At 43.0% G+C, this 24,776-nt stretch overlaps 1 protein-coding gene across 1 annotated transcript; it reads left to right on the forward strand.

The window, feature by feature from the left end:
• The first annotated feature begins 11,008 nt into the window (after window positions 1-11,008).
• On the forward strand, window positions 11,009-24,241 carry LOC119811473 (zinc finger protein 124-like). Its single transcript, XM_042054885.1, has 6 exons — window positions 11,009-11,118; window positions 13,927-14,030; window positions 15,110-15,237; window positions 20,788-20,914; window positions 21,110-21,167; window positions 21,900-24,241. The coding sequence occupies exons 1-6, from the start codon at window positions 11,009-11,011 to the stop codon at window positions 23,101-23,103; spliced, it is 1,731 nt and encodes a 576-aa protein (XP_041910819.1). The 3' UTR covers window positions 23,104-24,241.
• The last annotated feature ends 535 nt before the right edge of the window (window positions 24,242-24,776 follow it).

A 24,776-nucleotide genomic window follows, 5' to 3' on the forward strand; every position in this document is an offset into this window, starting at 1 on the left:
TAACCGCCTGTCGTGTCCAGAAGACACCGTCTCACGGCAGCTCTCCCTAGTCTCTGACTCTTAGGGTCTCCCACCTTCCCCATGACAGTCTCTGAGCCATGGGTGGAGGGCCTTTGATACAGATGTCCTATTTGGGGTTGAGCACGTAACAGTTACTTATCCTTTACACTCTGATGGTTTGTGGCTCTTTGTGCTCTGTCCATTGCAAAAAAGATTTTCTGAGGTGGTGTATGAACTAGTCTCATTCATGAGTATAAGAACCCATAGGAGGCAGTTAGATGAAAAAATATATCAGTTCAACAAAATAATAGTAGTATTGCTATTACATACCCTAAGGCTTATGATATCTCTACCATAAGTTTTTGACAGGTTTATAGTGCCAGGCTCAAATTCTCTCCCAGACAGCTGTTGGTTAGCCAGGATAATTGGGTCACTGTTGCACCCATGAGTGTGTCTTATTCTAGGTCACAGGGTTCACAGCTGAGTTAGACTCTTAGTACCCCTCTCTCCCAGAAGCCTGCCTAGCACCTTGAGGAACTGACCATCAGAGGTGTCCCGTTCAGTCCCAGCTCAGTTGCTCCAAATTCTGCCTGTGACCTTCAGCACTAGGGTCATACTCCCAAGTTCTGATGGGCAAGCAAATGCTATAGCAATAGCCTGTATTGTTCTGGAGTTTCTTAGACTTCCCCGACCAGCAACTTGAACAGAGGCATCCCACACCTGGGACTGAGCTTTTTTATTTGATCGTTTGTGGTTTCTGGGAGAAGCATTATCCCTCATGTGGAGTAATTTCAATTAAACTTTAAAAAATATTTGATTTCCTTTTATGCATATGGGTGCTTTGTTTATTGTATGGGTATGGGTTTTTTTATTGTATGGGTATTTTGCCTGTGTGTATGTCTGTGTACTATGTATGTACCTGGTGCTCACAGACGTCAGAAGATTGTACTTTGATATGTGGATGCTGGGAACTGAATCCTGGTTTTTTTTTTTTTTTTTTTTTTTTTTTTTTTTTTTTTTTTTTTTTTTTTTGAGCAGCTAGTGCTCTTAACTGCTGAGCCATCTCACCCCCCCCCCCCCATTAATTTTTTTTTTTCGAGACAAAGTTTCTCTGTAGCTTTAGAGCCTATTCTGGAACTCGCTTTGTAGACCAAGCTGGTCTCAAACTCAAAGAGATCTGCCTGTCCCTGCTTCCCGAGCGCTGGGATTAAAGGTGTATACCCCACCACCCTGCTAAATTTAAAAAAAATTTTTTTTTTGTTTTTTCAAGACAGGGTTTCTCTGCAGCTTTAGAGTTAAAAATTTTTTTAGAAAATTTACACAAAGCCAGGCAGTGGTGGTACATGCCTTTAATTCCAGCACTTAGGAAGCAGAGGCAGGCAGATCTCTGACTTAAAGTCTACAGAGCAAGTTCCAGGACAGCCAAAAGTACACTGAGAAACCCAGTCTCAGAAAAACAAAACAACAAAAAGAACCTTAACACAATGGTAGGTTTCCGTATGACTTTTTCTCTTCTCTTTTTTGTTTTTCTTCTTTCCTTTTTCTTTTCTTTTTTGTTTTGTTTTGAGACAGGGTTTCTCTGTAGCTTTGGAGCCTGTCCTGAAACTCTGTAGACCAGGCTGGCCTCAAACTCACAGAGATCCACCTGTCTCTGCCTCACAAATGCAGGGATTAAAGGCGCGCGCCACCACCGCCACCGCCGGGCCCATATGGCTTTTTCAAACATCCTTGGTGTTGTTGTCTGTCCTTCTGTTCTCCTCTCAGCCCTGGTTCACCACTCTAACTTTCTACCCCACGTTCCACTTAGTCACCAATTCTTTCTACCTGTGTTCTACCTACTATCCCTGTCCCTTACGTTCTTTCTCCCCTCCATCCACTTTAACCTACTAAATAGCCCTTCCTCACCCTACTGTGTAGGACTTAGCATCCTGTAACTTGCAGAACCTAAGTCCTAACATAAAAACAAGACAGGACTTTTTGTATATATTAACTTAGCCAAGCCCTAACTTTCCACCAATCAAAGGGCTTAGTGTCATTGCTTAGCATCTAAGGTCTATCTATCCCTATAGTTGAGATTTATGCTTCTGTTTTGCTGCAACTACCTAGTTAATGCTTCCATGTATTTTAAGCATCTTGATTTATTGCTTTGTTCTATAACTATAAAAAAAAAAAATCATGAAACTCCTCCCACGTTGGAACATGGAATTTTGGGTAACCTAAACTTGTTTCTGGACCATGCCCACTCATATTGGCTCCGGAATAAACTGTCGTTCCCATGTGAGGTGAGAGCTGTGTCTTTCAATCAGCACTGGGTGTGTTGTTTCAGGCACTCTATAAGAGTATCCATCATGGGGGCTGGAGAGATGGCTCAGTGGTTAAGAGCACTGCTTGCTCTTCCAAAGGTCCTGAGTTCAATTCCCAGCAACCACATGGTGGCTCACAACCATCTGTAATGAGATCTGGTGTCCTCTTCTGGCCTGCAGGCAGAGCGCTGAGAATACTGTAAACATAAAAACTTAAAAAAAAAAGTATCCATCAGACCTTTGGTAGCTTTCAGTCTTCTGCCATTTCCCTGGTATTTAATTCTATTTTTTTTTTTTTTTGTTTCCTTCCCCTTGTTCATGCGGGGAGGGGTGGATCCCTGTGAGTTTGAGGCCAGCCAGGTTTATGTAGTGAGTAGAGAGATCCTATCTCAACAACAACAACAACAAAAACAAAAACACCACCAACAACAAAACAAAGCTTCAACAGAAGACTATCCTTTCTCTCACAGAGGCCTGAATTCTGAGAGCAGAGGCAAAGATGAGGGAGAACTGGTTTCTGCCTTTCTGGATGAGCCAGTGGTGTTCCTTCTAATCAGGCATGGGGGGTGTTCTTCAGCTGGAAGGCTTTTTGCTACCTGTGCTAGACTAGCGAAGTTTCCAGTCAGCTAGAAACTATCCCACGAACAGAGAGGGGATTTTATCTCTTTTGTTTTTAACTATTTTAATTAAAAAACTTTAAGATTGTGTGTGTGTGTGTGTGTGTGTGTGTGTGTGTGTGTGTGTGTGTGTGTGTGAATGTAGATGCCTGAGGAAGTCAAGGATTGGGAGCCTCCTGGAAATGGCTGCTGTGAACCACCTGACACTGGGGGCTTCGAACTGAGCTCCAGATTTCCTCAAAAGAAGTATGTGTTCTTAACCACTAAGCTATCTCTCTAGCTCCTGGGGGAAAAAAGAAAGAAAGAAAGAAAGAAAGAAAGAGAGAGAGAGAGAGAGAGAGAGAGAGGGAGGGAGGGAGGGAGGGAGGGAGGGGGGGGGGGAGGGAGGGAAGGGGGGGAGGGAGGGAGGGAGAGAGAGAGAGAAAGAAAGAAAGAAAGAAAGAAAGAAAGAAAGAAAGAAAGAAAGAAAGAAAGAAAGAAAGAAAAGTTTAATTCATCGCCATTTATCAAACTGGGAGTCACCGAGATCCAACTTGCAGTTATACAAACAACCACACGATGTCACCATGAGCTCAAAGTATTTTAGAGTAACAACCGGCAACCTGGATTGAAAAGAAAACAATAAATTTGACAAATATGGGAAATGATACTATTGAACTTGAAAGAACGCTCTCAACTAACCACATCTAGATTGACAGTTTGTCCTAGCAGTCCTGCTGAGTGCCTAATGGATGGGTCCAGAAATCGGAACAGACTACCCAATAATTTCTCACTGTGACAGCCTTGACATTTTGATACTTTGTTTCAGGGCCTTAGAAGGGAGGAAGGGGGACAGTGCTCTTGGTTCTGGCTGTCTCAAAGAGTTCCGTGTTGAGGAGCAATGATAGCTACTGAGGGAAAGCTCTCCTTTTTCCTGTGTGAAGGCAGAGCCCTGTGTTGGAACTCCTAGAGCAGGGTGAGGCCTCTTGCCTAGGACCGATCACAACATTGCCACCAAATATGTCAAATCAAAGTTTTAGAGACCAGAAGATATAATATTTTTTTTCTTTTTTTTTTTGGGGGGGGGGTTCGAGACAGGGTTTCTCTGTGGCTTTGGAGCCTGTCCTGGAACTAGCTCTTGTAGACCAGGCTGGTCTCGAACTCACAGAGATCCGCCTGCCTCTGCCTCCCGAGTGCTGGGATTAAAGGCGTGCGCCACCACCACCCGGCTGATATAATATTTTTTTAAACATTTATTTATTATGTAAACTATTTTGTCTGCATGTATGCCTATAGTCCAGAAGAGGGCACCAGACTCATTACAGATGGTTGTGAGCCACCATGTGGTTGCTGGGAATTGAACTCAGGACCTTTGGAAAAGCAGGCTATGCTCTTAACCGCTGAGCCATCTCTCCAGCCCCCAGAAGATATAATAATAAAAACCATGTTTGTTTAGCTATAACAAGTGCTGGGTAATAGGAAGGGAATGGTCCTGCAGCTATATTGTAACCACCAGCAGAGAGGAAAAGTATTCACATGGTCAACAGAACATTTCATCAGGAAAATCTGAGCACAAAACACCTTACAGTGGCCCTCCATTGTCTGTCATTAAGGGAGTCACTGGAAAAAGCCTCGGGACAAGATAAAGTGTAAATGAGATGGGGGTAAAGCCAAGGGCTGCTGCTGCTTCTTGCTTGGTTGGTCTTTGCTAGCAGTGTATGGAGTTCTCATGATGGCAGACCCCTGACTTATAGGGAACAGTTTTCTTTTCTCTGATTAGCCCAAGAGTATGAGTCTGACTCACCTCCTTTATCTTCTCCTTCCCTCCATTCTTCAGCCTATAACAAGGACATCTTGAGGGGTTTTATTATTATTATTATTATTATTTTAGAAATTGGATTTGTGCATTTTATGTGTGAATCTTTTGCCTGTATGTATGTATGTATGTATGTTATGTGCACCATCTGTGTGCTTGGTGCCCCTAGAGGGCAGAAGATGGCATTGAATCCCTGGAAACTGGAGTTATGGATGGTTGTGAACCATTATGTGGGTGCTAGGATTCATACCCAATTAAACCTAGATCTCTGCAAGAGCAATAAGTGCTCTTAACCAGTGAGCCATCTCTTCAGCTACCTTGGAATTATTTTCATTTTTTTCTCCCCCAGCATACAAAGCTTTTTTGTTTTGTTTTTTGAGACAAGGTTTCTTTCTTTTTTTTTCTTTTTGGTTTTTCCAGGGTTTCTCTGTAGCTTTGGAGCCTGTCCTGGAACTAGTTCTTGTAGACCAGGCTGGCCTCGAACTCACAGAGATCTGCCTGCCTCTGCCTCCCGAGTGCTGGGATTAAAGGCGTGTGCCACCACCGCCTATTTATTATGTTTTTTAAATTAATTTATTTATTTTATGTGCTTTGGTGTTTGGTTATGTATGTTTGTATGAGAGTGTCAGATGCCCTGGAACTGGAGTTAAAGACAGTGTGAGCTGCCATGTGGGTGCTGGGAATTGAACTCAGGACCTCAGGAAGAGCAGCCAGTGCTCTTAACTTCTGAGCCATCTCTCCAGTCCTGAGACAAAGTTTCTTTGTGTAACAATTCTGGGTGTCCTGGAACTTTCTGTAAACCAAGCTGGCCTCGAACTCACTGAGATCTGCCTGTCTCTGCCTCCCGAGTTCGCGGATTAAAGGGGTACACCACCACTGCCTGACCCAAAGCTTTTCAATAACAGTAGTTTTTGTAGCCAGGCTGACCCTTCAGCCCCTGGGTGCGCACTTTCAGCACTCGGAACCGACATAAGGTTTGGTATGGCTTTGTGGTTCCTGGGCCTTGCCAATACATCTCTTAACCCCTCGGAGGACCAGACAGGAGCATGGTGCCATTGCCCTCGGGAGACTCCAGGCCAGCTGATTGATGGTGGATCTTACCCCCAGCCTTGAGGATGCGACTTCAGTTGGCTGCTCACCCACAGTGCACACACCTTCAGCTTGGGCACTTCCAGAATCCACAGGTCGTCTGTGACTGTCCCCAACCATAGCTGTTTTATTCTCTCAACAAAGCAGCTTCATCCTTTGGATCATTTGGGACAGGGATAGAGGTGGCCGGTTAGTGTGACCCATAAATAATCTTTTCAGTACCACTTGTTTGATGGAGGCGCTCATCTGGCCAGAAACCCGTGGGGCTTCCCTAGCAGCCACAGGCAGATGTCTGCTCCTGGGCTCCTCGCGCCGAGCCTTTCAGTCCTTGTGGCCATGTCAGCTCCTATGGCCGTGCCTCCTACACAGAAAACTTAGTTTTTTAAGATAATACTTGCAACTTTTAGTCACTAATGGGGAAGGTGGTATGCATAGTAACTCTCATATAGGAAAGGTTAAAAAGTCAACCTGATTGTAAAATAGAATATAATAATAAATAGAAATTGAAAAGGATGTGTGGTGGGTAGGCTGGATAAAGAGATCAGATTTACAGAGTGTGAGCTGTACGCATGTGTGGGAATATGACACTAACTCCCACGAATTTGTATAAGTTTCAGATGTTAAGCAAAATAAAATATTTATGAGTTAAAATAAACATGTACTGAGATATATGTGTGTGAATATATATAAAATATTTATCTTTATTCTTTACACATGTTATGTGGCAGTTCCTTCTAACTGAAACATTCCATGCTGGAATCCTCATTAAGAGGAAGTATGGGGTTGGAGAGATGGTTCAGCAGTTAAGAGTACTGGTTGATTATCCCAAGGACTCAGACTCGATTCCCAGAGCAGTTCACAACTGTCTGTAACTCCAGTCCAGACCCAGTGCCCTTCTCTGACCTCCAAGGGCAGCAGGCACACATGTACACAGACAAGCATGCAGGCAAAGCACCCATACACATTAAAATAAAATAAAATTTTAAAGAATCAAGAAGAAGAGATTAAAGAGATGACTTAGTGGTTGAGGGCACTGGCTGCTTTTCTAGAGGACCTGAGCTCATTCTTCAGCACCCACATGGCAGCTCACAAGCATCTATAATTCCAGTTCCAGGGGATCTGATGCCTTCAACTGGCCTCCAAGGGTACCAGGCACATGGCACACAGGCATACATGCAGGCAAAACACCCATACACATATAATAAAACAATACAAAATAATTTTAAAAGACTTTTAAAGTAAACAAATTGTACAAGGCTCAGCAAGTAAACACTCAAATATGAGGAAATTCCCACAGCTTAAAAGGATCCTGGGGTCCCTCGCCAAGGTTATGCAGCTATAAAAGCAGTAAGAGCTGCTGGAGAGAGAAATCTCTGACCTGTCCAGCTGCCTGAAATTATACATCTTCCATGGGTCAGCACCTAGGCTAGGACATGCTGTTCAGTCAGCTACCGCTGCTGAACTACTTACCCGTACTCTCTTATGGAGCCCTAACTCACCACTCACCAAGTTGAATTCTGATAGAATCGTTCTGTTGATCTGTCGTCAGCGCCCTGTCTGGGGTGAGTAGATGTTTGTCTCTCCCCAAGAAAAGCGACATAACATAATAAATGTCCAAATAGGAAGCAACAGAACAAAAAATGAATTATGGAGGAGTGGTTGCCCAGCACGTGCAATGGTGCTGAGACATGCAACTGAGGCTGATCCATGTGACGGCGGAGGAGCCACAGGGAACAATTCCCTACGCGGCTACCTGGCCCCTACCTTTTGTAGATGATGCACCTCCTTGCTGGTGGTTACAGGCTCTATGTAATGGATGATAGCACATGCAATCAAAGCCAAGTGATCTGAGAACAGAACGCTGTTGAGGGAAGTCCCAGGGTAGCATCTCTCTTCATTCAGTAAGTGGGTGAAGTCCTCATGAGGACCACAGAGGAAAAAAACAGCCATTACTGAGAAAATTGGGTGTGAGAGAGGCAGTGTTTGATACCCAGCTCACTGGACCGTGTAGGATGATGTTCACAGGAACATTCAGAAAACATTGACTCAGCAGGGCCTAAAGGACTAGTTTAGGGCTTTAATGGCTTTCTATTTCTCTAGAAAAGTCTTTTAATATTCCTCTACAAGCTGGGCATGGTGACTCAAGCCTGTAACCTCAGCATTGGAAAGTAGAAGCAGGAGGAGTATAAGTTCAAAGTCAGACTGGCTACATAATGCTTTCACATCAAGACTAGGTTACAAGCAACCCTGGCTGAAAAAAAAATTCAAAAGTTACCCAGCTGGGGCTGGAGGGATGGCTCAGTGGTTAAGAGCATGGACTGCTCTTCTACAGGACCCTGGTTCAATTCCCAGCACCCACATGGCAGCTCACAACTGTCTGTAAATCCAGTCCAGGGGATCTGACACCTTCACACCAATGCACATAAAATAAATTTAAATAAATCATAAAAAAATTCTTTGAAAAAAAAGAAAGTTACAAAGCCTCTGGGTACCTGCAGGACTATGGGCATGTTCCTTGACTTGGAGCACTTACATCAACCTGACGTTCAAGTAATGCACCATGACCGTGATTATAGACCCAAGCATTTCTTCATCCTTCCTTGTATCAAGAATTTTGACAATGTTCTTTTACAACTGAACGTCAGATTGGGATAAGCCTTGCTTACTGTGGCCAGCAAATATGGCAGTGGACTAACTCTGCATGTGGAGTACAAAGGTCTTAAATGCTTCTGGTTTGTTGGTTTGTTTTAAGATAGAACCAGGCCATCTCCATGAGAACAGAGCCTGCATTAGCCTACAGAAGATGAGATGTCATGGGGAGAAGAAGCAGGGCATCCCAGTTATCACCCCAGTCCTGTCACCCCCAATGATGAGAAGAGGAGGTAGAGACTGGCTAGACAGTTCAGGATGAGAAGTCTCCAAAGAAAGCCGGGCTGTGGTGGTGCATGCTTTTAATCCCAGCAGAGGCAAGCCGATCTCTGTTGAGTTTGAGGCCAGCCTAGTTTACAGAGCAAGTTCCTGGACAGCCAGGGCTACACATAGAGAAACCCTGTCTTGTAAACCAAGCCAAACCAAAATCAAAAAGTCTCCAAAAAAAGTAATCAGTTTATTTCTGGGCTAAAGCTAGAAGTGCCTTTGGTCCTCTTAGTAGCTTCATTTTTGCCAGAGGCCAGAGGTGCCAAAAGTATTTTAGGGTTCTAAGCTGTTTCCTCAATAATTTTAGGGTTACCTAGATCATGAGATCATTAATCGATCCAGACAGAATATCAGGATTCAACAAGCAGGTACTTATTTTCTTTTCCCCTTGTTGAAGGATAAATTTCTTGTTTGGTGGCGTTGAGTCATACAAAAACTCATGTAGACATACTGGCATGTGATTGGTGCTTAGACTCAGTCATTACCTTACAGCTCAGAAGAAACAGATGATCAAAGCCTGAGTGTGAATCCCAGGGCCAATTACTAAATAAATAAATAAATAAATAAATAAATAAATAAATAAACTTGTCTTTCTGGGGGCTGAGGATGTGGGTCATATGATAGAGTACTTGTCTAGCATGAACAGAGTCTTAAGGCTGAATCAGCAAAACTGCCTAAACTGGGTGTGGTCTGCACTTGGGAGGCGGAGGCAGAGTGTTACTCCTCTAGAGGCGGTGGGACTTGGGAGAATGGAGCTGATAAATGAGGCAGACTAAAGTCCCATGCTATTGCCAACTTTATTCAGAGCATCAGACAGTTTATACTCCGAGGGTTAAAGAGGAGTCACATGGGTAAAGTGTACAATCACAAGGGCAAGCCATATGTAATGAGCAAGTCATACCTGGCAAAAACATGCTTTTCCATAGAGGTGCATAAACAAATAACAGTAGCCTGTTGTAGTGAGTAATCTGAAGTGAACTCATTCTGTCTTCTACACCTAGAAGGGGCATGAAAACACAATCCAAGAACAACTTCATATATTTGAAGAAGCTGAGATCACAATACTCTTCTTAGTTTCTTAGAGTTTTCTCACTAGTACTCAGAAATCTTTCATGACTCCATTCTTGGACCGTGTTCTGGCAGCAGAGGGTCAGAAGTTCAAGGTCATTCTTGGGCTTACAGCAGATTCAAGGTCAGCCTGGGACTCACCATATCTTAGAGAGGGTGGGAAGGAAGGAGGAGAGAAAGAAAGAGAACTCACAGAGAGCATCATGGCCAATGGGCCAAAAGGCACTCAGCAATTAGGATGTCTCCACAAGATTTGCCTTTCTCGTCACATGAACTTTCCTTAAAATATCATTTTGATATAAAAGCTAAACAGACATTTCACCAAACGGGGAGCAGTTGTTTGAGCAGAAATGCTGCTGTAGGGTTCCACTGGGGAGTCTTCTCCAGTGAGCACACTTCAGAGGCTTGCAGGCTCCACCTATGTCTGCTGTGAAGTCCTTCAGCTGTGGCAGGCTGGAAGGATGGCACTGCTGGGGAGGTTCAGGAGATCCTTGAGAGCGCATAGACCCACAGCTAACACTGATAGGCTGGCCTGTGTGGCCAGCAGCAGTGAGGAAATTCAACGGCCATTGAGGCACGGGCCTCACACAGAGTCTCAAGTTCTCTTGCAAGTGGCTATCAAAACAAGCTAAAGAAGAGGTGTCAGGTGAGCATGGCAGTGATATTCTACAGACCATTCCCATGTTGTGAGGTAACTCTTTCAGAGAACACAGGGACTCATAAAGCCAGTAGAAAGTCTTTATTTGCTGACTGTGGGCTACATGGGGAAATTGTAGCCCTGAGTCTCACTGTTCTTTGCCTTTTAAGGACAAAACATGCATGCTGGTTGACACATTTTGGTTAGCAAGAAGAGTTAGCAAGAAGCTAAACTACAGAAGCCAAAAATCAAGGTTACTACATTTCCTGGAACTATGGACTAGATCTTTGATGGATTAGGTCTTTGTTCCCATTTTTTGGCAGGTGTTGGGGCTTTCATATTGGGTTCTAAAGTCAGAATAGTGCTTTGGGCATGGCATCAGTGTTAATCCCAAAGACAGGAGGAGGAAGATCACCGAACCAAATTCTCATGGCCAAATTAATTAAAGTAAGCAACTAATTAAAGCAAGCTTTTTTATTCATTTGCACAGGCTGCCTGCCTCCAAGGCTGGGTTCAAGAGGTCAACATTGGCTGTGAGGAAGACAAGGTTTTTACAGAGCTCAGGAGTAGGGGGGTTTCCAAAATGGGGGATTTGGTGGGCAAAATTGGTGGGGTTACAGGAGCAGAACATAACCATAATGAGTCAGTCCCTCCTGAAACAAAGACATGCTTGCAAGGTGGGCAGAGCAACAGGTAGTTTTAACAAGGTAACTCTAGCAAACCTTTTGAAACAAAGGTAGGGTTGCAAGATGGCAATTAAAAATTTTTTGAAACTAAGAAATGGTTGCCATTCCTGGAACAGGCAGTACAGAACCATTTGTAGTTAAAGTTACAGGCATAGCCCAATCCCTGAGAATAGAGGTTTAATCATAAACAGAAGTGAGCCTAGTTTGTCTTTACTGTAAGATGGCTTTTTAAAAAAAATTATTTATTTATTATATATACAATATTATGTCTGTGTGTATGTCTGCAGGCCAGAAGAGGGCACCAGACCTCATTACAGATGGTTATGAGCCACCATGTGGTTGCCGGGAATTGAACTCAGGACCTTTGGAAGAGCAGGCAATGCTCTTAATCACTGAGCCATCTCTCCAGCCCCTGTAAGATGGCTTTTAAGCCTAAAATGGAGGCAAGCTGGTTCTTCACCAGTTGTGCTAAGCCCGTTACACCCAAAGTTTCAATTTTTGTATCATTTCATTGGATAGTAGCTTTGCGTTATTAGGGGCTGCAAATCAACACCACCTTGGGGTTAGTTCATTAGACTACCAAGGCCTGTCCTGGGCTACTGGTGGCCTGCCTGGAGCTTGCTTCTGAAGCCTAGGTCTTACTAGAGCTGCCTAGTAGCAAGCTTAGTTATCACGTTATTCCAAGTCACACAAAATGATTTTTTTTTTTTTGGTTTTTCGAGACAGGGTTTCTCTGTGGCTTTGGAGCCTGTCCTGGAACTAGCTCTTGTAGACCAGGCTGGTCTCGAACTCACAGAGATCCGCCTGCCTCTGCCTCCCGAGTGCTGGGATTAAAGGCGTGTGCCACCATCGCCCGGCTTACAAAATGACTTTTGAGTTATACAAAGTGGTTTCTAAGCTATGTTCTTCATACACACACACACACACACACACACACACACAGAGAGAGAGAGAGAGAGAGAGAGAGAGAGAGAGAGAACATACATAGAGAAGAAAGAGAGCAGCGGTTCCCACCTGTTGGCCTTCCTTCCTTTGCTGTCTGATCAATGAGAAGGGAATGAGCACCATCATGCAATGTGGGAATGGAGACCGGTCATTTGCATGCTCTGCTTTCTTGGGCATTCTCTCTGCCTGAAGAAAAAGGTTAGCAGGGAAAAAATGTTCTCTCATTTCTGGCACACAAGGGGGACAATGGTCAAAAGTGGCGCATGCCTTTAATCCTAGCTCTTGGGAGACAGAAACAAGTGCATTTCTGAGTTCAAGGCCAGCCTGGTCTACAGAGTGAGTTCCAAGACAACCAGGGCTACACATAGAAACCCCGTGTTGAAAAATAAAAAAACAAACAAACAAAAAAAACCAAAAGGGATGGTGGTGGTGGTTGAGGTGAGACTTTGTGTGTGTGTGTGTGTGTGTGTTGAAGAGATTGAGATTCTTGCCTGTGACTGCCCAGAAAAGGTGGGAGGTGGGGTTTACTGAACACTTGGATTGTGGAGATGTTCAGAAACATTAAAATGTAAATTTCATAGAAATTAACAACAAATAAAGAGGTATTTTGTTTAAAAATGAAAATGAGGGCTGAAGAGATGGCTCAGAGATTAAGAGCACTGGCTGTTCTTCCAGAGGTCCTGACTTCAATTCCCAGCAACCACAGGATGGCTCACAACCATCTGTAATGAGATCTGGTGCCCTCTTCTGGCGAGCAGGGATACATGCAGATAGGACACTATATACATCACTAATAAATAAATCTTTTTTTAAAAGGTTAAAAAATAAAATAAAAAAGAAAATGTACCATATGTTTCACGTATATTTTGCAGAAACATGCTATAGAAAACAAGGAATTTTGCTCACATCTCTTTGTCCTTTATGTGTTCTTTGGTTTACGTGCTGAATGAAGATCAGCTCCCAAGCCTTCTATTGTCACCACCCATGAACTTAACCTGTTCCTTTTTAACTTTGTTGTGTTGTTTCTAGAAATTATAAAGCTACAGATGTGACCCTTCATTAATTTCTACTATCCATTATTATTCTTTTTTTTTTTCTCAAGATGGAGTTTCTCTGTATAACTAACAGTCCTAGCTGACTTGGAACTTGCTTTGTAGACCAGGCTGGCCTCGAACTCACAGAGATCTGCTTGCTTCTGCCTCCGTAGTGCTGGGATTAAAAGCATGTGCCCCCACTGCCTGACCTATTATTATTATATCTATTAGTCTTTTTTAAAATTTGTTTTATTATTATTATTTTATGTGCATTGGTATGAGGGTCAGATGCCCTGGAACTGGAGTTACAGACATTTGTGAGCTGCCATGTGGGTGCTGGGAATTGAACTCAGGACCTCTGGAAGAGCAGCCAGTGCTCTTAACCGCTGAGCCATCTCTCCAGCCCCTATATCTATTAGTCTTAAAGGACTGCCTTCCCTTCAAAGCTTAGTCTACCTCCTTGTATTAGTCAGGGGATCTCTAGAATATAGGTTCTCAGCCTGTGGATCACGACTTCTTTGGGGTTGCATATCAGATATTTACGTTATAATTCATAACAGTAGCAAAATTACAGTTATGAAGTAGCAAGGAAATAGTTTTATGGTTCAGGGCAGTCACCACAACCTGAGGAACTGTATTTAAGGTTCGCAACATTAGGAAGGTAGAGAACCGCCGCTCTACAGGCGCAGAACTGATAAGAGATATAATTTATTAGAGTGGTTTGAGGTTTACAGGCTGAGGTCCAACAAGTTCAACAATAGCTGTGTCCCAACAGGAAGTCCAAGAATCTGATCGTTGTGCAACCCATGAGGCTAGATGTCTCTGCTGGTCTTCAGCATTCACCGGAATACCAAGGAAGTAGGTTCGACACCAGTGAAGGAATGTTTCAGCAGCAGGGTGGATGGGCTCGCCAGTGAGACTGAGGGCAAGCAGGCAAAAGGCAAAAGTTCCTTTCTAGGCTGCCACCAAGGTCTTCCAATCTCAAATGATCCAGTCAGAAAAAAGCCCTTACAGGTGTGCTCAGCCGCTTGGGTTTTAGCTGATTCCAGATGCAGCCAGTTTGGCAACCAAGATTAGCCATCACACTCCTCAAGCTAGGGAGATTACAACATCTAAATTTTCAAAATGAGGGCTGTGGTGCAGTTGGCAGAGTCCATGTAGGCATGCAGGAAGCCCTCAGCTGGATCCCTGGTGCTGTATAACCTCTCATAACGGCACGTGTGACATCCTAGCATTCAAACGGTGGAGGCAGGCCCATTAAGAGTTCAAGGTTGGCCTGAAATGTACTTGGGGCAAGCTACATGAGACCCTGTCTTAAAGTATTTAGAATAAAAAATTTTAAAAAATATTTATTTAGGCCAGGCGGTGGTGGCGCACGCCTTTAATCCCAGCACTTGGGAGGCAGAGGCAGGCGGATCTCTGTGAGTTCGAGACCAGCCTGGTCTACAAGAGCTAGTTCCAGGACAGGCTCCAAAGCTACAGAGAAACCCTGTCTCGAAAAACCAAAAAAAAAAAAAAAAATATTTATTTAATGTGCTTTGGTGTTTTTGCCTGCATGTATGTATGAAGGTGTTAGGTCTTGGAATTACAGAGAGTTGTGAGCTGCCATGTGGGTGCTGGGAATTGAATCCAGGTCTTCTGGATGAGGAGCCAAGTGCTCTTAACGGCTGAGCCATCTCTCCAATCCCCTAGAATAAAATTTTTAAACAGTTGTCATATTAGCAATTTCCAGTTGTGAATAGCATGCGTGTATTTACGCTATTAACTCACGGCTATGCCTTCTGTAGATCAAGTGCAAGCGTGTCCAGGCAGGGCCATCACTAGTGTGCAGAAGAAACCTGACCCTCAGTTTCTCTAATTCAAGGGTTGGATTACATACACCGTTTGTCACTCAAGCCTTGGAGGCGTGTCCTAGGACTTGTCTAACAGGGTGGAATTGTCCAGTCAGGCTGCAGCTGAAGGAGAGGGGCGGGGCAGGTGGCTGCACTCTCGCGGTGTTTGGTTCTTTTCACTATTCAGTCTTGGATCGCATTCTGTTTCCTCCGCTAGCTTCTGTGTCTTTAGCTCACCATAGTCTAAGGTGGCCCCGCTGTAGCCAGTGTCCCTGTGAGGTGCAGACGGCGCGGGACGCCAGAAGTTCGGAAATGGTGAGCGTTCTGGCCGACGCTGGCCACATCCAACCAGAACCAGCCTCGGGGAAGGCCTCCATAACCGGGGTCCGCGGCCCGATCCCGCTGCTGTCCCCCGGTTCTGTGTGGTCTGGGTGGCGGGTCCCCTCGCGTCCCATCGGCCCCCGCGGCGTCCTGGCCGACCCACCTCAGGACTTGGGGCGCTGGCTTCTCGTTGTGCGCTGCCGCCGGTCAGCCACGGCTGAGCTTTCCTGAGGCGTGGGAAGCAGGGTCTCTCTCAGTCCACTCTCCTTCAGCCTGGCTGCTCCCGGGGTTCACAGTGAATCCCCCAACTTCCAGGGTTTTCCTGTTTCAAGAGTCTTCAGGGCAAAACCCCAGCTAGTCTTGGGCCACCCGTCCCAGTATGCCAGTTAGAAAGATGGGTAGTGGGGATTTCGTCAGTGTGGGAACAGTGGGGAGAGGGACAGATGAAGGGTTCAGTGACATCCGCTGCCCAAGCTCATCTTCAACAGGAGCCTTGGAAATAGAGAAGGGCCAGACCAGAAACAGGCTAAAAGAGCAGCTTCATGCAAAGTGTGGCTCCGCCCATCATTGTCTCAGCTCACTTAAGACCTCTAGGGGACTAGGTGGCTCGCTGGAGATAACTTCTGCCTCTGTGAGGTTTGTTCTTCCTTGGATCCTAGGTGACTGCAGGTTAAGGACTATAACTTAGCCCTGCGGCTTCAGCCTTGAAGATGGAGTAGGTTAGACAGACACTACTTGAATGATTACATGCTTTGGTTGACCCAAAAAGAGGTATTAGACGCAGAGTGAAGGCAGAGATGTCAGGCTTTTGTCCCGCTTTTATTAATGTGTGTATGTTTGCGCACACGTGTGTGGGTGTCTGTGGGGGTAGGAGGAGGGCCTCAGATTCCCTGGAGCTAAAGATAGAGGCAGTTATGAGTTGCCCCAAGTGGCTACTGGGAACTGAACTCCAGGTCTCTGGGAGAGCAGCGAATGCATGTAACCACTGGGCCAGTTCTGCAGCCCTCGCCCCTCAATGCGGTTTCCCAGTGCCCAGGATTCTCATGTGCCAACTTCTAGTCTAAGAGGTTTAAAAAGTGACAACCATTACTGTTTATTTTCCTTGCTCAATAAATAGAAAGGACGCATTATTTTTCATTTCTTCTTAGTAATTAGACCGAGGTTTCAGAACTACCCGGAGCGGACAAGTTTCTTATAGCTGTCATATGTCTCTTAGACACCAGTCTGAAGTCTTGGGTGAAACCTCTCAGGGGACAGTTGGAGGCCCTGGGGCTGGAGGAATCCCCCGGAACAGTCCCCGTCTCCATAGTTAATTCTTAGAGACATTATGTCCCCTGAGCTTGTTCCACTCCTAGGACACATGGTGAGTTAGATGCTGGTGAATGAAGGTCTTCAGAGTGAGATATCCTGCCCTGCCGGTTGTTAAGGGAGGAAACTTTCTCCCAAAGGAATGGGAAGAAAACACTACACACAGTGCAGTGGGACAAAAGCCTGAAAAGCAAACTAAGTATGCTTGCATCCCCTCCAGAGTCTCCCGAGGAGGTGTGAATGTTGAGTCTTTCAGCAGCACTAGAGTGAGAGAATGGCCTTTTGACCTTGGATCCCGGCAGATCTGTGTTGTCTTCGGAATTGCTCCTTTGCTAGACTCATCACCTTCAAACAGTTGTCATTTATTTGAACATTAGCTTTTCATTAGGTGTGAAAAGTACTCAGAGCAGAATAAGGTAAAAGTTTTTGTTTGTTTGTTTGTTTTTCTGAGACAGGGTTTCTCTGTTTGTCTCTGGCTGTCCTGGAGCTCACTCTGTAGATCAGGCTGGCTCGAATTTAGGGATCCATCTCCTCTGAGTGCTAGGATTAGAGGTGGGCGCCATCACCACCTGACACGGTAAATATTCTTGAAACTAGAAAGAAGCAGATTTCAACAGAAAGTAGAGTTTCATTTCCACTTTTTTTTTAACTCTTTGCTTCCCCTGAGCATATATAGAAAAATTCCTGAGCTCTCATGCCAACGTGTGGGTGATCAGAAGACAGCTGAGGAAGGTAGAAACTGAATTCATATCATCAGGTTTAGAGGAAGTGCCTTACTCCTGAACCATTTCCTAGCCCAATCCTTTGGTTTATTAATTTTTTTATTGTAAGCCATGGTCTCACTATGTAGCCTTGTCTGTCCTGGATCTTATCGCGGGATTAAAGGTGTACATCACTGCGCAGCCTTTTTATTTCTTGATTGTGTGTGTGTGTGAGTTTCTGTGCCAGGACAGGGCCTGCGGAGGGCAGAAGGTATTAGGTCCTCCGGAAACTGGAGTTAACAGGCAGTCCTGAGCTCCTCAATGTGCTAGAAATCGCACTGACAAGAACAGTATGCACGCTTAACTGCTCAGCCATCGCTCCAGCCCCTCATTTGATTTCTTAACTACAAATTCATTGTTGCCTCCTCACTTTCCCTGGGTTGATACAGACTACCTTACTCTTCACTGAAGTTCCTGGAAGTGGGAGATTAAGTGTTTGATTTCCCTGGGTTGATACAGACTACCTTACTCTTCACTGAAGTTCCTGGAAGTGGGAGATTAAGTGTTTGATTTTGAATCTTCAAGAATGTATGCATTTGATGCTTTGAGTGTTTCCTGTGTACCGCCTGTACTATATCCCACAGATTTTCAGATGATGAGCTTGTCTCTTTTCCTTGACCTAGTCAGGTTCCTTCAGACGACTGTCTTTAATTCACACGGGATTCTGTGCTTTGTGATTTAATCTCCAGGTTGGAGGTTTTCTAACTGCATTTCTGTTACTGATTTCTATCCATGCTCACATGTTCTTAGAGTGTACTTTATGTACTTGCTTGTTACGGTGAGTTTCATCACTCAGAATGTGGTTTACCATTTAGTTGTGCTGTTGACTTTAGCGTTCTAGAAATATCAGTGAAATCCTTCTGGCTGATGTTGAATAACACTGTTACCATCACTGCTTTCCTGGCTATTGGTCCTGTCAGTTACCAATAAGGAGTATTGTGGTGTTTCGAACTGTAACTATGAATTTCTTCATTTTACATTTCAATTCTAGAAGTTTTTCTCCATGTAAATTGACCTTCTGCTTCACACGTATTAAAGACAGCTGATCATTTAAAAAGTCTTATTTAGTGTGCATAGCATGTCAAATGTTTCTCAAAGATAGTTTATCTCAAATTTTTTCTTTATTGTTTCTCTATTCTTGGTGTGGTTTTTTTTTCCCTTAATTGGAAAATGGACATTTGAGATTTGTAATATGGGATAACTGAAAATCAGTTTCCCTACTTTCTCTATTATCTGTTCCTGTTTGTTGAAGGTTGTGTCCATTTATGGACTGAATATACTGTCCAAAACATTTTCTTTTAAATTTTTTATTTAAAGATAAGGTCTCACTGTGTAGCCTTGTATGGCTTGAACTCACTAAGTGGACCAGATTGGCCTCAAGCTCATAGAGATCTAACTGTTGAATGCTGGGATTAAATGTGTGTGTCACCAAACCCAGCTCTTAAAACAAAACAAAACAAACAAACAAAAAACTCTTTTTGAAAAACTTTCATTTTGGTTTTTTGAGACAGGGTTTCTCTATATAAACAGTCCTGGCTGTCCCGGAACTCATTTTGTAGACCAGGCTGACTTCAAACTCCCAAAGATACCCAAGTGCTGGAATTAAAGATATGTGCCATCACTACCTGGCAAAAACATTTTATTTTATGTGTATGGGTATTTTTTTGACCGCATGTATGTTTGTGTGCCACATGCACGCGGTGACCTTGGAGGCTAGATGGTGTGTTAGCTGCCATGTGGGTGCTGGGAATTGAACCTGGGTCCTCTGCAAGAGCCTCGGTGCTTTTGAACTGCTTAGCTATCTCTCCAGCCACCATTTCTAAAAGATTTTTGCAGAGACTGCATTGCGTATGTGTAGTCAGTTTGTTATGTTGTCCTTTATTGTTTATTCAGCCAGTGTTTTGACATATTTCTGTGACTGTCATAAACTAAAACAGAAAAATTAGAAGAAACAACAAAAGGGCACCTCTTTCAGTTTTTGGGGGGTGGTGTAGGGGGTGGGAGCATGAAGGCATTCCTTTTTTGTTTTTTAATAGTTTATTTTTATGTGCATGGGGCATTTTGCCGTCATTCATGTTTTGCATGCATGTATGTCTGTGTGAGGGTATCAGATCTTGGAGTTACAGACAGTTGTGAGTGGCCATGTGGGTGCTGGGTATTGAACTGCGGTCCTCTGGAAGAACAGTCTTAACCACTGAACCATCTCTCTAGACCCACGGGCATTCCTTTAACACATAATCAGGTTTTTTTTTTTTGTCCTTAAAATTTCTTGGGAAACATGGAACTTTCTCCATTTTACATTATACTTGGGTACTTTTGAATACTTTAATTTCTGAAAGAAACCATCACTGCATCTTTTTCTCCCAGAGTTTAGGTAGTATATAATCATTGTGGCTATAAATAGCAATTTGTTTTTCCAGGTAGATGGAGGCTTTTGTTTACTCGATATAAAATGAGATCTACCCTGCCCCTGCGCTGGGAACTCAGGCTGTTGTCCAGAAGACTGTTAGCATATCGGAGACTGGGAACTCAGGCTGTTGTCCAGAAGACTGTTAGCATATCGGAGACGGGGTAAACAAGGATGAGCAGACACTGCCCAGGCTTTCCTGCCGCTTTCAGATTTTTCTGTTTACGTTTATGTGGCTGATACACAGTTTGAGAATATTTAAATTTTTAACAAGCTTGTTTCTGACGGTTCTGCTTGTGTTTTCATGTTTCTGTGGAGGATGTGTGTTTGGTAGCATCCCACAGCCATTTTCCTGACCACATTCTTCCTGGACTCTTGCGGATGTTCATTTAATGATGTTCTTTGTGTCATTACGTATGTGTCGTTACATAATCATCTTGATTACTGTTGCTTTAACAGGCAAGTTTTGGCATTAAGAAGTACTAGTCTTACTGTGTGTTAGGATTCTCGTAGTATCTGAGTGCCTTATAATTTCATGTGAAAATTTGTATTGGTTTTTCAATTCCTATAAGTTAGTCACCCAGGATTCTATTTGTTCTTAGTTACCCTAACACTTTGATTTTTAGAATTCCTCCCAGATCCTGAGGTCCATGACAACATCAGCAAAGGTCCAGTTTTGCGAGTTGTCACTTCTAACAGTAAGAACTCTCACAGTACAAACGCTAGCATTGTTTGTAGAGCAGATAGTGGGACTTATTAGTCACATTTATTGGAGATGAACTGTACAATGACTAATTAGTGATAATCAAGAAACACCCTACTCCCTGGATTTACCAATGAGAAGGGTGTTTTTATTCTGCTATGGCTTTCTGAGTGCTTCAGTTGAATTATAAGATTAATACAGCTGCATGTGAACAACTAAACACACAAAGTAGACTTTTAGATTATCAAATCATGGAATGAATATTTAGAAATCAACAAATCGTATGACACATCTACATACAGAGTATAGAGCCCTAGCGGTATAAGTTTTACCCAGCCGCCAATACACATTGTGGGATATTTTAGAACTCAGTGGCCTTTGACGATGTGGCTATAAACTTCACCCAGGAAGAGTGGGCTTTGCTGGATCCTTCCCAGAAGAATCTCTACACAGACGTGATGCAAGAAGTCTTTAGAAACCTGACTTTTATAGGTAAGAATGATAACATTTCTTTATTTAATAGTTAAAAAAAAATACCCTAGGATTTTTTTTAATCAATTTGAAATGTGGAAAGGGACTGCTTTTTATGACTAAATGGGAATATTTTCAGTGTACAGTGAACTTCAAAGCTACTGTTAATCTTTTGAAGTTCCTAATTAATAGTGCTTTTCCTTGGTTATATTTTAGAGAACGGGTGGGAAGACCAGAACATTGAGGAGGACAAAAACCCTGAGATAAATCTAAGGTAATTTGTATTCACAAAAGGGTATGCTGTTCCCCGAGGGAACTTTAGCATGTCATGTGACCTGTGGTAAACAAACCAAACAAATAAGCACAACTTTAAGCATTTTATTACTAGTTGTTTGCGATCTCTCTCTCTCCAGTTTAACACAGTTCAGTTTTTTCAAGGTAGTTGCCTTCCACATAGTACTAAGAAACTATATGAATATCACTGTTTTGATTATAGATTTGGGAAAGCCATGTTTCAAAGAGATTATTTCATTTACTTTCTAATAATTAAGACATGCCAAGATATGTCTTATTCTCTGATATTGGTTATAATGTAGGTCCAAGACATTAATGAATAGAAAAATCAGTAGTAAACCAACCATCAATAATGTGCTTGTCTCTTTTTGTATAGAAGTCATATGGTAGATTCTACAAAAGTAAAGATTATAAAAGTCAATGTGGACAAACTTTCAGTGAGATTCCAAATCTTTTTTTGTTTGTTTTGCTTTTTGAGACAGGGTTTCATAGCACAGCCCTGGCTGTCCTGGAACTCATGCTGTGGACCAGGCTAGCCTCAAACTCAGAGATCCCCCTGCTTCTGCCTCCCAAGTGCTGTGATTAAAAGTGTGTCACCACAGCCTGGCTGAGATTTCAAATCTTAACCTGGAAAGAAAAGTTCTTACTTGATTAAAACCGTGTAATGTGACTTGTCTGGAAAAGTCTTCATGTGTTGTTCATTCCTTAATAGGCACATCATAACTGACTCCGGATACAACCTATGTGCAAGTGAAGAATATTCAGAGAAGCCATATAAATTTACACAGTACAGGAACTCTTTCATTTCTCTAATGAGTATTCAAAGACATATGACAATGGACACTGGAAGTAAACCTTATAAGTGTATGCTATGTGGGAAAGCCTTTCACTTCCCCAGTGAGTTTAGAATACATCTAAGAACTCACACAGGAGAGAAACCTTATGAATGTAAGCGATGTGGGAAAGCTTTCAGTCACTCCAGTTCCTTTAGAAAACACGAGCGAACGCACACGGGAGAGAGGCCCTATGTATGTAAACAGTGTGGGAAAGCCTTTAATTGTTCTGGTTCCATCCGGAAACATGAAAGAACTCATACCGGAGAGAAGCCCTATGAATGTAAGCAGTGTGGAAAAGCCTTCAACTGTCCCAGTTATCTCCAAATTCACGAAAGAAGTCACACTGGAGAGAAGCCCTACGAGTGCAAACAGTGTGATAAAACATTCAGCTGTTCCAGTTCCCTTCGGAAACATGAACGCACTCACACCGGAGAGAAGCCCTATGAATGCAAACAGTGTGGGAAAGCCTTTAGCTGTTCCAGTTCCTTTCGAAAGCATGAACGCACTCATAGTGGGGAGAAGCCCTATGAATGCAAGCAGTGTGGGAAGGCCTTCTTTTCTCTCACGAGTGTTCGGACACACATGATAAAGCACACTGGAAACGGACCTTTTAAATGCAGTGTATGTGAGGAAGTATTTCCTTTCTCTAGTGTATTTAGAAGACACCAAACCTGTCATGCTGGAGAGAAGCCCTATAAGTGTAAACAGTGTAGCAAATGGTTTAGCTCCTCCACTTCACTTCAGATACACGAAAGAACTCATAATGGGGAAAAGCCCTATGTGTGCAAGCAATGCGGCAAAGCATTCAGTTGTCCCAGTTACATTCGAAAACATGAGCGAACTCATACTGGGGGAAAGTCCTATCCATGTAAACAGTGTGGCAAGTGGTTTGGTGCTTCCAGTTCTCTTCAGATACATGAAAGAATCCATACTGGAGAAAAGCCCTATAAGTGTAAACAGTGTGGTAGAGCATTCAGCCGGTCCACCTCTATTAGAAAACATGAACAAACTCATACTGGGGAGAAACCCTATGAATATAATGTGGGAAAGCCTTCACTTCCAGTTGAAATTGATTACTAAGTAGTCTTATAAATGTAAATTCTGGCAAATCCTCAGTTTTTCGCAGGCTTTTAAATAAAAATGATAAAGCACACTGTAAATGGGTCTTTTAAATGCAAGGTTTGTCAGAAGCCTTTCACAGTCCCAGTCTGTCTAGAGCACACCAGATAACTCATGCAGGAAAGAAACAAGGTGAATGGAAACAATGTGGCAAATCTTTCTTTCAGGTATCCTCAAAAGCATAAAGGAAGTTATGCTGCAGAGTATCCCTCCTAATGAAAGCAATGGAGACCTATTAAACCTATTAAAATTGCCTTTGTAAACATAAATGAACTTGTACTGGAGAAACATCCTTTGATTACAAATAATTATGGCAAATACCACATTTTCCCATTTGCCTTCAAATAAACTAAAATACTCATTGGACAACAAATCATCAGAAAGCGATTGTAAGGAACATGAAAAAACAGAGTTTTCTTGGTTTTTTTAAAGGACACAAAAAATTCACACTGGATAATAACCCTGTGTATGTGAGAAAAATGGTTAAGACTTTAGATGTCCCAGTTCTTTTAGATTATATGAAAGAATACGTACCAGATAAAACTGAATAGGAATGTGGGGGAAGCATTCAGTTTTTCAGTTTTCTTTAAAGACATTAAATAGAGGGGGAAAGCCTGTAGCTTTTGGTAATGTGGTTAGGTTTTCAGTTTTCTTTTTGAAAACCCTGGAAGAACTCTGGAGGAAAGGTTGAGTGTAAGAAATGTCAGAATGCCTTCAGTTTTTCCATTTTCACTCAAAGACATGAAAGAACTTGTTTAGAAAAAGACTTGGGCACGCAGAAAGCCTCCCAGCTTCATTTCTCATTGAAAGGTACATGATAACGCACACTGAAGATGGATGTGCATTACATTGACTTTACAATGTGAAAACTTTGCTTTTTTGGGTTAAAGCATGGAATGTGTCTTTTTATATTAGATACAATTTTATAGTATTTTGTTGAGACTTTTTACAATTGTATTCAAAGAGATTTGTGTATCTTGGAAACATTGTATTATTTAGTACATACAGTGTATGCATGTGTATATGTGTATCTGTAGGATACAGTATAGTTTGTACATGAGTAGTATATATTATATAACTAGTTTATATGGTATGTAATTAAAATATATGAAGCCACTGTTTTACTACCTTGGTTGCTATTGAAATCTTATCAGTGTGTAGAATAAAGTTTCAGTTGCTTACACCACTCCCCACCCCCAGCTACTTCTTTCTCCAGGAACATGGTTACCAGGATCCCCAATATTCAGCATCAGCTCTTTTCACCAGGTAGAAACCATGGCCTTGGGACTGCATCTGATATCAAATCCCTCAGCATCAACTGGGCGCGGTGGTACCCACCTTTAATTCCAAAACTGGAGAGGCAAAGATAGGAGGGTCTCTGTGAGTTTGAGGCCAGCCCGCTGCCTGGTTTACATATGGAGTTCCATGACAGCCAGGAATACACGCACACACACGCGCGCGCACACAGACACACACACACACACACACACACACAACTTCAGTGTCACCCATTCTTGTCTTGTTCCTGCAGATTCCCGAAGGCCCTATTCTGCAGCTCTGGGCATATGGCTAGCAAAGCTTTAGATCAGGTCTCCATAAAACCACCAATATATGATCTACAGACATCCCTATCC

Source organism: Arvicola amphibius, chromosome 4 (genome assembly GCF_903992535.2).
Source record: "Arvicola amphibius chromosome 4, mArvAmp1.2, whole genome shotgun sequence".
Classification (NCBI taxonomy): Eukaryota; Metazoa; Chordata; class Mammalia; order Rodentia; family Cricetidae; genus Arvicola; species Arvicola amphibius.

Coding starts and splice junctions, on each gene's coding strand:
- LOC119811473 (XM_042054885.1), top strand. CDS start 11,009: ATGGGGGATTTGGTGGGCAAAATTGGTGGGGTTACAGGAGCAGAACAT. Junction 20,915..21,109: donor TAGAAACCTGACTTTTATAG/GTAAGAATGATA, acceptor GTTATATTTTAG/AGAACGGGTGGGAAGACCAG. Junction 21,168..21,899: donor AACCCTGAGATAAATCTAAG/GTAATTTGTATT, acceptor ATTCCTTAATAG/GCACATCATAACTGACTCCG.